Below are 16,743 nucleotides of genomic sequence, written 5' to 3' on the forward strand. Positions count from 1 at the left end.
TAATTCGAACATTGATGCGTTTAATGTTGTCCCAGGCGTCTCTGAGACTGTACTCAATTCTTTTTTTTTTTTTTTAATTTTTTTTTTATTTTACAAATTTAATCAGTTATACATATACATATGTTCGCATATCCCCTCCCTTTTGCGTCTCCCTTCCACCCTCCCTATCCCACCCCTCCAGGCGGTCACAAAGAACCGAGCTGATCTCCCTGTGCTATGCGGCTGCTTCCCACTAGCTATCTACCTTACGTTTGGTAGTGTATATATGTCCATGCCGCTCTTTCACTTTGTCACAGCTTACCCTTCCCCCTCCCCATATCCTCAAGTCCATGCTCTAGTAGGTCTGTGTCTTTATTCCTGTCTTACCCCTATGTTCTTGATGACATTTTTTTCTTAAATTCCATATATATGTGTCAGCATACAGTATTTGTCTTTCTCTTTCTGACTTACTTCACTCTGTAGGACAGACTCTAGGTCCATCCACCTCATTACAAATAGCTCAATTTCATTTCTTTTTATGGCTGAGTAATATTCCATTGTATATATGTGCCACATCTTCTTTATCCATTCATCCGATGATGGACACTTAGGTTGTTTCCATCTCCAGGCTATTGTAAATAGGGCTGCTATGAACATTTTGGTACATGTCTCTTTTTGAATTATGGTTTTCTCAGGGTATATGCCCAGTAGTGGGATTGCTGGGTCATATGGTAGTTCTATTTGTAGTTTTTTAAGGAACCTCCATACCGTTCTCCATAGTGGCTGTACCAATTCACATTCCCACCAGCAGTGCAAGAGTGTTCCCTTTTTTCCACACCCTCTCCAGCATTTATTGTTTCTAGATTTCTTGATGATGGCCATTCTGACTGGTGTGAGATGATATCTCATTGTAGTTTTGATTTGCATTTCTCTAATGAGTAAAGATGTTGAGCATCCTTTCATGTGTTTGTTGGCAGTCTGTATATCTTCTGTGGAGAAATGTCTATTTAGGTCTTCTGCCCATTTTTGGATTGGGTTGTTTCTTTTTTTGTTATTGAGCTTCATGAGCTGCTTATAAATTTTGGAGATTAATCCTTTGTCAGTTGCTTCATTTGCAAATATTTTCTCCCATTCTGAGGGTTGTCTTTTGGTCCTGTTTATGGTTTCCTTTGCTGTGCAAAAGCTTTTAAGCTTCATTAGGTCCCATGTGTTTATTTTTGTCTTTATTTCCATTTCTCTAGGAGGTGGGTCAAAAAGGATCTTGCTGTGATTTATGTCATAGAGTGTTCTGCCTATGTTTTCCTCTAAGAGTTTGATAGTTTCTGGCCTTACATTTAGGTCTTTAATCCATTTTGAGCTTATTTTTGTGTATGGTGTTAGGGAATGATCTAATCTCATACTTTTACATGTCCCTATCCAGTTTTCCCAGCACCACTTATTGAAGAGACTGTCCTTTCTCCACTGTACATTCCTGCCTCCTTTATCAAAGATAAGGTGACCATATGTCCGTGGGTTTATCTCTGGGCTTTCTATCCTGTTCCATTGATCTATCTTTCTGTTTTTGTGCCAGTACCATACTGTCTTGATTACTGTAGCTTTGTAGTATAGTCTGAAGTCAGGGAGCCTGATTCCTCCAGCTCCGTTTTTCGTTCTCAAGATTGCTTTGGCTATTCGGGGTCTTTTGTGTTTCCATACAAATTGTGAAATTTTTTGTTCTAGTTCTGTGAAAAATGCCATTGGTAGTTTGATAGGTATTGCATTGAATCTGTAGATTGCTTTGGGTAGTAGAGTCATTTTCACAATGTTGATTCTTCCAATCCAAGAACATGGTACATCTCTCCATCTATTTGTATCATCTTTAATTTCTTTCATCAGTGTCTTATAATTTTCTGCATACAGGTCTTTTGTCTCCTTAGGTAGGTTTATTCCTAGATATTTTAATCTTTTTGTTGCAATGGTAAATGGGAGTGTTTCCTTGATTTCACTTTCAGATTTTTCATCATTAGTATATAGGAATGCCAGAGATTTCTGTGCATTAATTTTGTATCCTGCAACTTTACCAAATTCATTGATTAGCTCTAGTAGTTTTCTGGTAGCATCTTTAGGATTCTCTATGTATAGTATCATGTCATCTGCAAACAGTGACAACTTTACTTCTTCTTTTCCCATTTGGATTCCTTTTATTTCCTTTTCTTCTCTGATTGCTGTGGCTAAAACTTCCAAAACTATGTTGAATAAGAGTGGTGAGAGTGGGCAACCTTGTCTTGTTCCTGATCTTAGTGGAAATGGTTTCAGTTTTTCACCATTGAGGACGATGCTGGCTGTGGGTTTGTCATATATGGCCTTTATTATGTTGAGGAAAGTTCCCTCTATGCCTACTTTCTGCAGGGTTTTTATCATAAATCGGTGTTGAATTTTGTCAAAAGCTTTCTCTGCATCTATTGAGATGATCATATGGTTTTTCTCCTTCAGTTTGTTAATATGGTGTATCACATTGATTGATTTGCGTATATTGAAGAATCCTTGCATTCCTGGAATAAACCCCACTTGATCATGGTGTATGATCCTTTTAATGTGCTGTTGGATTCTGTTTGCTAGTATTTTGTTGAGGATTTTTGCATCTATGTTCATCAGTGATATTGGCCTGTAGTTTTCTTTCTTTGTGACATCCTTGTCTGGTTTTGGTATCCAGGTGATGGTGGCCTCGTAGAATGAGTTTGGGAGTGTTCCTCCCTCTGCTATATTTTGGAAGAGTTTGAGAAGGATAGGTGTTAGCTCTTCTCTAAATGCTTGATAGAATTCGCCTGTGAAGCCATCTGGTCCTGGGCTTTTGTTTGTTGGAAGATTTTTTATCACAGTTTCAATTTCAGTGCTTGTGATTGGTCTGTTCATATTTTCTATTTCTTCCTGATTCAGTCTTGGCAGGTTGTGCATTTCTAAGAATTTGTCCATTTCTTCCAGGTTGTCCATTTTATTGGCATAGAGTTGCTTATAGTAATCTCTCATGATCTTTTGTATTTCTACAGTGTCAGTTGTTACTTCTCCTTTTTCATTTCTAATTCTATTGATTTGAGTCTTCTCCCTTTTTTTCTTGATGAGTCTGGCTAATGGTTTATCAATTTTGTTTATCTTCTCAAAGAACCAGCTTTTAGTTTTATTGATCTTTGCTATCGTTTCCTTCATTTATTTTTCATTTATTTCTGATCTGATTTTTATGATTTCTTTCCTTCTGCTAACTTTGGGATGTTTTTGTCCTTCTTTCTCTAATTGCTTTAGGTGCAAGGTTAGGTTGTTTATTCGAGATATTTCCTGTTTCTTAAGGTGGGATTGTATTGCCATAAACTTGCCTCTTAGAACTGCTTTTGCTGCATCCCTTAGGTTTTGGGTCGTCGTGTCTCCATTGTCATTTGTTTCTAGGTATTTTTTAATTTCCTCTTTGATTTCTTCAGTGATCACTTCGTTATTAAGTAGTGTATTGTTTAGCCTCCATGTCATTGTATGTTTTACAGCTCTTTTCCTGTAATTGATATCTAGTCTCATAGCATTGTGGTTGGAAAAGATACTTGATACAATTTCAATTTTCTTAAATTTACCAAGGCTTGATTTGTGACCCAAGATATGATCTATCCTGGAGAATGTTCCATGAGCACTTGAGAAAAATGTGTATTCTGTTGTTTTTGGATGGAATGTCCTATAAATATCAATTAAGTCCATCTTGTTTAATGTATCCTTTAAAGCTTGTGTTTCCTTATTTATTTTCATTTTGGATGACCTGTCCATTGGTGAAAGTGGGGTGTTAAAGTCCCCTACTATGATTGTGTTACTGTCGATTTCTCCTTTTATGGCTGTTAATATTTCCCTTATGTATTGAGGTGCTCCTATGTTTGGTGCATAAATATTTACAATTGTTATATCTTCTTCTTGGATTGATCCCTTGATCATTATGTAGTGTCCTTCTTTGTCTCTTCTAGTAGTCTTTATTTTAAACTCTATTTTGTCTGATATGAGAATTGCTACTCCAGCTTTCTTTTGGTTTCCATTTGCATGGAATATCTTTTTCCATCCCCTTACTTTCAATCTGTATGTGTCTCTAGGTCTGAAGTAGGTCTCTTGTAGACAGCATATATATGGGTCTTGTTTTTGTATCCATTCAGCCAATCTGTGTCTTTTGGTGGGAGCATTTAGTCCATTTACATTTAAGGTAATTATTGATATGTATGTTCCTATTCCCATTTTCTTAATTGTTTTGGGTTCGTTATTGTAGGTATATTCCTTCTGTTGTGTTTCTTGCCTAGAGAAGTTCCTTTAGCATTTGTTGTAAAGCTGGTTTGGTGGTGCTGAACTCTCTCAGCTTTTGCTTGTCTGTAAAGGTTTTAATTTCTCCATCAAATCTGAATGAGATCCTTGCTGGGTAGAGTAATCTTGGTTGCAGGTTTTTCTCCTTCATCACTTTAAGTATGTCCTGCCACTCCCTTCTGGCTTGTAGAGTTTCTGCTGAGAGATCAGCTGTTATCCTGATGGGGAGTCCCTTGTGTGTTATTTGTTGTTTTTGCCTTGCTGCTTTTAATATGATTTCTTTGTGTTTAATTTTTGACAGTTTGATTAATATGTGTCTTGGTGTATTTCTCCTTGGATTTATTCTGTATGGGACTCTCTGTGCCTCCTGGACTTGATTAACTATTTCCTTTCCCATTTTAGGGAAGTTTTCAACTATAATCTCTTCAAATATTTTCTCAGTCCCTTTCTTTTTCTCTTCTTCTTCTGGAACCCCTATAATTCGAATGTTGGTGCGTTTAATGTTGTCCCAGAGGTCTCTGAGACTGTCCTCTGTTCTTTTCATTCTTTTTTCTTTATTTTGCTGTGCAGCAGTTATTTCCACTATTTTATCTTCCACCTCACTTATCCGTTCTTCTGCCTCAGTTATTCTGCTATTGATCCCATCTAGAGTATTTTTTATTTCATTTATTATGTTTTTAATCGATGCTTGATTCATCTTTAGTTCTTCTAGGTCCTTGTTAACTGTTTCTTGCATTTTGTCTATTCTGTTTCCAAGATTTTGGATCAACTTTACCATCATTATTCTGAATTCTTTTTCAGATAGACTGCCTATTACCTCTTCATTTGTTAGGTCTGGTGGGTTTTTATCTTGCTCCTTCTCCTGCTGTGTGTTTTTCTGTCTTCTCATTTTGCTTATGTTACTGTGTTTGGGGTCTCCTCTTTGCAGGCTGCAGGTTCGTAGTTCCCGTTGTTTTTGGTGTCTGTCCCCAGTGGCTAAGGTTGGTTTAGTGGGTTGTGTAGGCTTCTTGGTGGTGGGGACTACTGCCTGTGTTCTGGTGGATGAGGCTGGATCTTGTCTTTCTGGTGGGCAGGTCCACGTCTGGTGGTGTGTTTTGGGGTATTTGCGGACTTTTTATGATTTGAGGCAGCCTCTCTGCTAATGGGTGGCGTTGTGTTCCTGTCTTGCTAGTTGTTTGGCATAGGGTGTCCAGCACTGTAGCTTGCTGGTCGTTGAGTGAAGCTGGGTGCTGGTGTTGAGATGGAGATCTCTGGAAGATTTTCGCCATTTGATATTATGTGGAGCTGGGAGGTCTCTTGTGGACCAGTGTCCTGAAGTTCGCTCTCCCACCTCAGAGGCACAGCACTGACTCCTGGCTCCTCAATTTGGGATGATTTGTTGTCTATTCATGTATTCCACAGATGCAGGGTACATGAAGTTGATTGTGGAGCTTTAATCCGCTGCTTCTGGGAGAGATTTCCCTTTCTCTTCTTTGTTCTCACAGCTCCTGGGTCTCAGCTTTGCATTTGGCCCCGCCTCTGCGTGTAGGTCGCCGGAGGGCGTCTGTTCTTCGCTCAGACAGGACAGGGTTAAAGGAGCAGCCTCTTCGGGGACTGTGGCTCACTCAGGCCGGGCGGGAGGGAGGGGCACGGAGTGCGGGGCGAGCCTGCAGCGGCAGAGGTCGGCATGACGTTGCACCAGCCCGAGGTGCGCCGTGCGCTCTCCCAGGGAAGCCGCCCCTGGATCCCGGGACCCCGGCAGTGGAAGGCTGCACAGGCTCCCAGAAGGGCAGTGTGGACAGCGACCCGCGCCCGCACACAGGCTTCTTGGCGGCGGCAGCAGCAGCCCCAGCGTCCCACGCCCGTCTCTGGGCTCCGCGCTTTCAGCCGCGACTCGCGCCCGTCTCTGGAGCTCCTCCACGCGGCGCTCCCAATCCCCTCTCCTCACGCACCAGGAAACCAAGAGGGAAGAAAAAGTCTCCTGCCTCTTCGGCAGCTCCAGAGTTTTCCCGGACTCCCTCCCGGCCAGCTGTGGCACATTAGCCCCCTTCAGGCTGAGTTCTCGCCGCCAGCCCCAGTCCTCTCCCTGCGCTCTGACCGAAGCCCGAGCCTCAGCTCCAGCGCCGCCTGCCCCGGCGGGGGAGCAGACAAGCCTCTCGGGCTGGTGAGTGCCGCTCGGCACCGCTCCTCTGTGCGGGAATCTCTCCGCTTTGCCCTACCCATGTATGTGGGGAGTTTCTTGCCTTTTGGGAGGTCTGGGGTCTTCTGCCAGCGTTCAGTAGGTGTTCTGTAGGAGTTGTTCCACGTGTAGCTGTATTTCTGGTGTATCTGTGGGGAGGAAGGTGATCTCCGCGTCTTACTCTTCCGCCATCTTACCCGGAAGTCTGTACTCAATTCTTTTCATTCTTTTTTCATTATTCTGCTCTGCAGTAGTTATTTCCACTATTGTATCTTCCAGGTCACGTATCCATTCTTCTGCCTCAGTTATTCTGCTACTGATTCCTTCTAGAGTTTTTTTAATTTCATTTATTTTGTTGTTCATCATTGTTTGTTTGCTCTTTAATTCTTCTAGGTCCTTGTTAAATGTTTCTTATATTTTCTCCATTCTATTTCCAAGATTTTGGATCATCTTTACTATTGTTACTCTGAATTCTTTTTCAGGTAGACTGCCTTTCCTCTTCATTTGTTTGGTCTGGTGAGTTTTTACCTTGCTTTTTCATCTGCTGCATATTTCTCTGTCTTCTCATTTTGTTTAACCTACTGTGTTTGGTGTCTCCTTTTCACAGGCTGCAGGTTCGTAGTTCCCATTGTTTTTGGTGTCTGCCTCCAGTGGGTGAGATTGGTTCAGTGAGTTTGTAGGTTTCCTTGTGTAGGGGACTGGTGCCTGTGTTCTGGTGGGTGGGACTGGATCTTGTTTTTCTGGTGGGCAGGGCTGTGTCTGGTGGTGTGTTTTGGGGTGTCTGTGAACTTAGTATGTTTTTAGGCAGCCTCTCTGCTAATGGGTGGGGTTGTGTTCCTGTTTTGCTAATTGTTTGACATGGGGTGTCCATCACTGGAGCTTGCTGGCCATTGGGTGGAGCTGGGTCTTCGTGTTGAGACGGTAGTCTCTGGGAGAGCTCTTGCCGATTGATATTACATGGGGCCAGGAGGTCTCTGGTGGTCCAGTGTCCTGAACTCTGCTGACCCACCTCAGAGGCTCAGGCCTGACACCCCGCCAGAGCACCAAGACCCTGTTAGCCGCACAGCAGTGAGTGTGGCGGTCTCCATTCTGAAATCAGATTATGAGGGTCTACAATAGCTGTTCAGCTAGAACAGACTTGGGAGCACTTTGTCTACGAGGCTGTCTCCAGCAGCTGGTGGCTAAAAGAGTAGGTCTCCGCATGTGCTGCCAGAATCTTAAACGTTTATATAGAGGTCTTCACTGGGTTCAGTCACAGATTCGGTACAGATTGTCTCAAGAACACCTTACTCTCTCAAGGCTGTGTGCTTGAAACAGCCCTAAGCCTGAGGGTCTACAAGCTGCAGAAAGACGAGACCACCCTAGGCGGCCTGCAAGCAATCATTCTTGCCAGGAACCCTGCTGCTGCTCTCGTGGAATCCGGCTTCCCCCGCTGCTGCCAGAAGAAAAAGCTGAAGAGTAGTTTTTTATTGTGTGAATAGTATATATCACAACTTCTTTATCCATTCTCCTATTGATGGTCATTTGGGTTGCTTCTAGTTCTAGCTATTATAAATAAGGCTGATATGACCATTTTCAAACAAATCTTTTGATGAACATGTACATTTCTTTTCTTTTCTAAGAGTAGAATTGCTGGGTCATATGGTAGATGAATGTCTAACTTTGTTAGAAACTGCCCAAGTGGTAGGAGGCTGTACCATTCAACGTTCCACCAGCAACACATGAGAGTCTTAATTACTCCCCATCCTTCCCAATACTTAGTAGTATTTGTTAGACTTTTTATTTCTGACCATTCTTGAGGGAGTAATATTTTTATATTTTACAAGGTACCACTCTAAAAGTCCCAAGAAAAGTTCTGACTCCACTTATGATAGTCATCATTCTTTCACCCTTTCCTGCTTCCTTGCCTTAAGACTACCACCTTCATTCTGTATGCTGCCTTATGACTTAGTGAGGTCAAGGGCCTTTTACCCAGCTGTTAATGGTTGGAGTGACCTTATTTCAATTTGGAGGAACAGCTCGGAAGAGCAGGACATAGAAATGCCATCCTCTCATAAGCAACAGCTGACTCCCTGGAGGCAGACTTCGCATGGGAGCTGGGGCTGCTGGAACTCAACTGGAGCCAAAGGGAGCCTGAGGCAAGAAGGAGCCCCAAAAGCATTTGGGGAGGGAGATTTCCCTTATGCCCAGAAAAGAGGTTATTCTAGAAGGCAGGAAAAAAGATGTCAGAAAATGCTTTGTGTTATTCTTTATTGATAAAATTATTATTTTTTAAAAAATATGAACTGCCTTTTTGGTTGAATTCAGCTTGCATTCACTGAGAAGGAAATGTCACCACGTATGGAAGGATATTATTGTGCTCTAGTGATTTTTAAGAGTTTACTTATAGGAGTGGAATTTAACTTTGTAATTAAAAAATATTACAGATGATTTTATTGAATTTTCAAGTCAATGAGGAAAATGAGTATTGTCCAGATGCCATTTGCCTAATCTGCTTTTCATGGGAACAATGTTACTTTCTTCTCTACTCTTGGAAGGAGAGCAGGATGTCATTTCTCATGTCCTGAAACGTACAAAGGAGGAAAACCACCCTAAAATAGTTTCAACTGGATTGCTGGCATTTTTTAATCTTTTCCATTTTAAGCAAAAATATGATCTGGCATAATTAGAATGAGTAAGGTAATCTGGCCTTGAGAAAGCCTCATTACACAAAGTAATCAAATAAAATAGATTGATATGTTCTCTTCTGGCATGAAAAATATTTTAACCTTTTCCTGATTTATTGCACAAACTACTGGCAATTGAATTACTGGGATTATGAACACTGCCGTGTTCTGGTAGTCATTAATATAGGCAATATTTTAAACAGGCTTTATTAAATGAGGGATGGGATGTATGATCATTCTAAATACACTATTTTATCCTAACTCTAGCCGACTGTAAAACAGAAAAAGTTAAAATGAATACATATAATATTTTGTCAGAATCTCTGATGTTGCCACGCTGACGAACAAAACTTCCTCTTAAGTAAATATACAAAAATGCTAGCTTCTTTTAGTAGTAAAGTTCTTGCCAACTTCCCAGCCCACACTGGGTTCATGTTCCACTCGAAAATAAAGGGATATTTAGAAATGCTTGTGAGAATTCTTCATGTTATCTGGGCAAATGGGTTTACTTTGACATTTTTATTTTGCCAACCCTATTGCCTCTATATAATGTTAATTTAGCTAGATTGACAGTGCTAGAGTGAGCACAGTTTTGTACTCATCTGCAGCTCTGGTTATAAAAATAATAGACCTGATATACTCATTCAGCCTAATTGTGTCTGGACTGTGTCTCCAGAACGGCCTTGCTTATATTGTTAATGTTCCATGCAGTATAGATGTACTAATCAGAGGTTATTGTTTTAATCATTACTGCTGGGCTTTTATGCATCCCATGTTTTTCTTTCAGTGCCTAGGTATTTGCATTAGTCTGTCAAGCATATCACAAAATTGGTTTAAATTTCATTTATCTCAGCGTGTTCTTGGTCTGGAGCCCCATGTAGTTCCAACATTCACATAGTTTCTATAGCACACCTGGGGGCCCTTTGGGGTCTTATTAGAATCTGTGGATTTCATTTTTTAAAAAAAGGAAAGGGCTGTCGTTTGTATTTGCTTTCTCCTGAGAATTCCATTATGACTATGGGACTCCAGAATATTCTGTATGGTATTTATATATAGATGTTATGTCAGCCTGGGAAGAGTTGTCAAAATATTCCCTTTGGTATTAGGACAATCACATTATGCCACCTTGCAAATGAACAAGAGTAGGCTTTCACTCACCTCTTTCCTTTATCTCTTTAGAAGGGATCCGTCTTAGCTAAGTTTTTATTATTTTTTTCCACATAAGAGAAAAGACATAAAGTAAGAAGACTGGCTGTGACAACAAGAATGGAATCTTTGACCTTGCCTACTAGAGTTGTGGGACAATATTTGTCATATAAGGCCTTATGGTTTCAGGTCACAGTGAAGTTGGCTTGGGTATTAGTTTTAGCCCATACATGTAAAGAACCATATCCTGACTTCTCTGCTACCGTCACTAAGCCAAATAAGCCAACTGCATTTCAAAGTTGCTTCTGAGAACATTGTGCCAAAACACTCAGGTTTACTGTGAGTTCTTGTGGCTGGCATCTTATCTCATTTGTTCTCCAGTTGTGAAACCATGAAGAACTTCAGTTTGTATCCAGCCCATTTTACCAGCTCACTAGAGGTTGCCTACTAGGCACAAACAGTTTCTGCCTCAGTGCCTCCCTATTGCTAACCAGGTCGTGATCTGACCCAGAAGGACCCATAGCGTATTTAGTGCATGAACTTCCTAAGGAAATCAGATTGGCACACCAAGATACACAAATCTGAACTGAGGTGTCATGCTTAGGATCACAAGTGACCTATGGATCACAAGAGCCTTTGGGACTAAATTGTCTCATCCCCATGCACTTGGGCCGTAGTACATTACAGAGTCAGCAAACCACTTTCTAACCAGCAGCACTAGTTTAATTTGCCTGGGAATGTCATCTTCCCTTTGTCTTCTAAAAGCAGGGGTTGGCCAGCTTTCTTTACGGTCCAAGTAGTAAATATTTTAGGCTTTCAGGCCATACGATCTCTCTACTCAGTTGTCATTGTAGTGCCAAAGTTGTCATAGACAATACTAAATAAATAAGCAGAGCTGTTTCCCAGTAAAATATAAGGAGGAGAAGAAGGCAGAGAAGGAGAAGGGGGGAGAGGGGACCAGGAGGAAGAGGTGGAGAAGGGAGAGGCTGTCGGAATTGGCATGCTGGCCATAATATGATGATTCCTGTTATTGGAAAGAGGTTTTTAGAGAACTTTCTTCTGAAGCCTTTTCCAATCTCATGATCACACCTTTTGGTGGAAGAGCTTTGTAGCACATGATGGTATTCTAACATTTAAAGTGTCTTACCTCTAACATTTAGTTTTTTTTTTTTTTTTTTTTTTTTTTTTTGCGGTACGCGGGCCTCTTACTGTTGCAGCCTCTCCCCTTGCGGAGCACAGGCTCCAGATGCGCAGGCTCAGTAGTTGTGGCTCACGGGCCCAGCCGCTCTGCGGCATGTGGGATCTTCCCGGACCGGGGCACAAACCCGTGTCCCCTGCATCGGCAGGCAGACTCTCAACCACTGCGCCACCAGGGAAGCCGCTAACACTTAGATTTTAATATGACTGTTATTTGTATGCTCAGCAGTCAAGAGGTTGCAGTTTTTGTCCCTTAGATATTTGGCCAGGAGAACACACCATTACCAGGTCAGTCTGTAGCCTTAGTTCTAGCCCAGTGAGCCACACAACAGGCATAGTAAGTTGATTGGAGGAAGGGGTTAACATACTTCCTCAATATTTCCTAAAGCACGAGCAGAACCTTTTATTAAGATAACTAAATGTGATAACATTTGAAAATATATTTTAAATGGCATTTTTTTAAAAAGTGTACACATATAGAAGCATCTTTTAAAGAAATGAACACTCTAATATATCTGGACGACTTTCCACTAATCCTTAACAATTGCCATTCACTGTTTAACCACATCCTAGTTTTATCTGTAGTTTTGCCTGCAATGTTTCTTTTTTTAAATCTGAATTATTGTCTGGGAGAGAGGCTCTTCCCAGAGACCCCAAGAAACTCATGTCTTTTGGTAATCAGTAGCCCTTCTGGAAGTTTGCCCCCTACTCTGGCTGCTGTGGGTTTTGTGTACTTGTGCTAGAATAATACATAATCATTGAAGAATGGTCTGTCGATGATGGCTTGAGGAATGAAGGGGCAGAATCAAACTAGCAGGGCTGCCAGCAAGATCAATGCTAGAAAGCAGATACTGGATGGTGAGTTTACTTCGTACTCTGAGAGCAGTGTCCAGAAGTCATAATAGGTAGTACTAAAACTATGTTGCTTTTAGGGCTGAAGATCAAACAGGGAACTGAGAAGCAGAATTGTGGGACACAGCTGAGAGTGCAACCTGAGTATTGCCCACAGGCCTTTGTCTTTCTCTCTGGAACTCATCCTAATAGGTCATTCCTAGAAGTATTAACCCAAGTCCTGTGTTGTCTTAAAGATACCACTTGACCCCTGATAGAGAAAGTCTTGCTCTGGCTTTCTAACTTCCTTATCTATTAGGGCACATCTATAGTTCCTTCTGACTCATCTATTTGTGTTAAAAACATAAAGGCATAATTTTTTCCTAACCAAAAGATTAGAACTCTCATTCCTTATTTTCTTTCAGAAGAAAGAAAGATGCATCCTTGCATCCTCTTGCATCCTCTTATCCAATGATGGTCCTGCATTTACAGTTATTCATTCTAGAAGCTGAGGTTACCCTGAACAACCAGCAGTTTGTCTAAACTGCTTTGGTTTCAGAGTTCTCTTAAGGGAGAGTTCTCAGAATCAATTTCTCAAGAGCTTTTGTACCCCACACAGCAAAACATATATAAACAACAATTCGAATTTTAAAAGCTTAACAAGGCCTTTCAACAAAGGTTTAAACTGGTTTCGTAACATGAGTTATTTTGAGATTAGACAGAATTTTCATTACTAGTTAAAACAGGAATGTAATTTGCTTTTATAAATTTCTATGGTTTCATTTAATAAAACTCATCCCTGTGAAAGCAGAGGTGATGCTGTGTTAAATACTTGTAAATGTGTTTCAGGAAACTCTCCAGGTATTAACTAAGGCCCAGGAGAATATATAGCACGCATCCTTCCCCCGACATTGGCATAACTGGATAGTATTTTCCCCTCCAAAGCTCTGGAATACTTTATCATGCTCCAAAGAGCCAAATGGGAGACAATGAAGCTGTTTTGTCATTTGAATTAGGGAAGTCAAAGGGAAGAGAATGTGACAGTAAACAGAGGGAAGAGTGCTTTGTGAAAATTGTCCATTTTTTTTTCATGTAAGGGAAAATACTTTGTTCCTTTTCATAGATCTGGAAATTCAATACTAGAGATTTTTTTAGATAGACTTATAGAGAGAAAAGAAACAATCAAGAATTTTGAAAGCTTCTGTTTCCCAAACCATTATGTACTATGTTCTTACTATTTACAAGGTGTCATTGTAATCTCTTGCATCTATATGATCATTTATAAATATGAATACTTTTTCATAGACATTGATAATAGTCATGACCCTGGTAGTTGCCAGGCCATGGACTGCTTAACTTACTTCATATTTGGAAAAAAAAAAAAGAAGTTCGAGAGGTTAATAAAAAGATGTACCCAAAGTTGCACAGCACAGATATGAGGTACAGAGCCTGAACTTGAACCTAACTTTTCTGTCTCTAGACTTCAGCCATAAGGACTTCTCTGACCATGCACTTCTCTGTATACTTATCTTATACGTAGGATTTACCTACATTTATATTAATATGTACATTTATCCGCTTGTCATAGTCTGAAGCACATACACACCAATTTATTCAGGCATGGTGGCTACAGTAACACATGACTGGATGAATGGAGAAGTCACTTCCAAGTGCTTAGTTTAAAACACATATAGCACAGAATCATATTCTACCACATTTTGGAGTTTAAGGCCAAGGGATTTTGTATAATCATGCAGACATTAGCTGTCACCAATAATTCTCAATGTTTTATATTCTCACTTTCTCTGAAAAGTATAAAAATATATTTATTTGTCCCTGAAGTTAACTCTTTATATACTGCTACAATGATTTTTTTTTAATCTTCCCTGTAATTTTCTTCTAATTTGGGGTACTTTCTAAGTAATGTTTTAGCTAGACAATAGATATTTGGTTGGCCAAAATGTTCCTTCGGGGGCTTCCCTGGTGGCTCAGTGGTTGAGAGTCCGCCTGCCGATGCAGGGGACACAGGTTTGTGCCCCAGTCTGGGAAGATCTCACATGCCGCGGAGCACCTGGGCCCGTGAGCCATGGCCACTGAGCCTGCGCATCCGGAGCCTGTGCTCTGCAAAGGGAGAGACCACAACAGTGAGAGGCCCGCGTACCGCAAAAAAAAAAAAAAAAAGTTCCTTCGGTTTTTAAGTAAAAATAAAAGACACATTTTTCACTTTCACCAAGAACTTTATTGAACAACATATTCACCCTTTTGTTCCACTACCTTCTGCCATTTTTCAGGCAACTTCATAATTCCATCTTCCCAAAATTTTTTATCTTTTAGAGCAAAGAACTGTACCAGGTGCCTTTTACAGTCTTCAGGGAATTGACGTTTTTTCCATTGAGAGAATTTTGTAAAGACCAAAATAAATGTAAATCCAAAGGTGCAGTGTCTGATGAATATAGCGGATGAATCAGAACTTCCCAGACAAGCTGTAACAGTTTTTGCCTGGTCATCAAAGAAACGTGTGGTCTTGCATAATCCTGCTGGAAGATTATGTATTTTCTGTTGACTAATTGCGGACGCTTTTCGTCGAGTGCTGCTTTCAGTTGGTCTAATTGGGAGCAGTACTTATTGGAATTAATCATTTGGTTTTCCAGAAGGAGCTCATAATAGAGGACTCCCTTCCAATCCCACCATATACACAACATCACCTGCTTTGGATGAAGACCGGCCTTTGGCGCAGTTGGTGGTTCATTTCGCTTGCCCCACAATCTCTTTCATTCCACTTTACTGTACAGTATCCACTTTTCATCTCCCATCACAATTTATTTTAAAAACAGAATGTTTTTGTTACGTTTAAGTAGAGAATCACATGTGGAAATATGGTCAAGAGAGTTTTTTTCGCTTAACTTATGTGGAACCCAAACATCATAGCAAGTCACATAACCAAGCTGATGCAAATGATTTTCAGTGCTTGATTTGGATATTTTGAGTATGTCAGCTATCTCCCGCGTGGCATAATGTTGATTGTTCTCAATTCATGTCTCGATTTGATCACTATCAACTTCAACTGGTCTGCCTGACTGTGGAGCATCCTCCAGCGAGAAATCTCCAGCACGAAACTTCGCAAACCACTTTTGACACGTTCGATCAGTCACAGCACCTTCTCCATACACTGTGCAAATCATTTTTTTTGCGTTTCAGTTGCGTTTTTACCTTTCTTGAAATAACAAAGCATAATGTGTCGAAAACATTGCTTTTTTTCTTCCATCTTCAATATTAAAATGGCTACACAAAAATTCACCAGTTTTGATAAGTTTTTTTTTAATGCACGCTGATATGACAGCTGTCAGAATACAGTCTAACAAAATTGTTTTGAATGAAATTAAAGACAACTAAGCTCTACTAAAGCCATCGTACGGGAAAAAAATGAACGAACTTTTTTGCCAACCCAATAAAATCAAAAACATCCAAACAGAACTTTCAGTGATGTGAAACTCTTCACACTAATAAATGTTAAAATCATTCCACTATTTAGAAGATAGTCTTCAGATCAGAGGCTCTCCTGGGTACCACCTTAGGACATCTCCCACTGCCTCTAATCTTAAAAGAAAGGAAAATTGAGATCCTTGAGAGACAGATATAGTATATGAATTTATCTGTTTACATCTATTCTACATGTGTTGAGCTTAGACACCTAGGAAAATATATCGAGAGCCTCCATAAATCGAGTCCAGCTTCCTTCTTCCAGGATAGCTGTGCCTGATACACTAAGTACAGAGGATACACCAGGATGGATCCTTCCTTATGTTATTTTTAAAGATTTCCAAGGACAGAGATTTCATTGTGTCAATATTTTTTAACATTATTAAACAACAAGCATATTGCAGGCCGTGTCCACTTAGCAATGTCTTAATTTAAGGATACAACTTAGAATGCCAGAGGAGCAGTTATAAAAGAAGGTAGCCATCAGGTCTCCAAAAGTTAGTATACCTTAACCTTGCCTGCCTTAGTAGTTTCTGTGTAAAACACTAAGGAAGGAAAGGTGAATTATGGGATGGGGGATGCATTGTGAATTGCAAAAGAGAAATTTAAACATTATTTGCAAAGTAAACTCAAAGAACAAATGATTTAACACTTTTTCTGTTTTTTTGTTTGTTTGTTTGTATTTGTTTTTAAGAAAGTGGACTCTAATTTATTCTTTCCTTGGTGGGGAGATTTTAAAAATTTATACCTTTAATATGTTCTTTTCTTCATATTGGGAACTCAGTTTGTTACTACTCTTGGCAAACTGTTTTCTGAATATGTGGAAAATTGTACCTGCCAGAATGGATTGGTGTTTGCTCTTCTTCAGTGAAAGGTGGCTGTGATCAAAAACTGCCTCTCTCGGGTAGTTCACCCTGCCAAAGTCTAATGCAACAGAAATGGAAAGGAAAAGGAAAATGAAGGATATATTCAAGAGTGTAACAAATAATT

General features: G+C 40.2%; 1 protein-coding gene across 3 annotated transcripts in view; it reads left to right on the forward strand.

The window, feature by feature from the left end:
- CPQ (carboxypeptidase Q) overlaps positions 1 to 16,743 on the forward strand; it is a 520,356-nt gene that overhangs the window by 384,860 nt on the left and 118,753 nt on the right. The window contains exon 7 of one of the 3 annotated variants that reach the window (XM_060115781.1): positions 14,925 to 15,525. The exons of 1 other annotated variant lie outside the window; for it this stretch is intronic. In XM_060115781.1, the coding sequence (XP_059971764.1) occupies positions 14,925 to 15,101 (177 nt within the window). In that variant the 3' untranslated portion in view covers positions 15,102 to 15,525. Of the gene's footprint in view, positions 1 to 14,607; positions 15,526 to 16,743 lie in introns of those variants that run through there. One more of the 3 variants, XM_060115782.1, reaches the window with a different exon arrangement.

Source organism: Mesoplodon densirostris, chromosome 13 (assembly GCF_025265405.1).
Source record: "Mesoplodon densirostris isolate mMesDen1 chromosome 13, mMesDen1 primary haplotype, whole genome shotgun sequence".
In the NCBI taxonomy this organism is placed as follows: domain Eukaryota; kingdom Metazoa; phylum Chordata; class Mammalia; order Artiodactyla; family Ziphiidae; genus Mesoplodon; species Mesoplodon densirostris.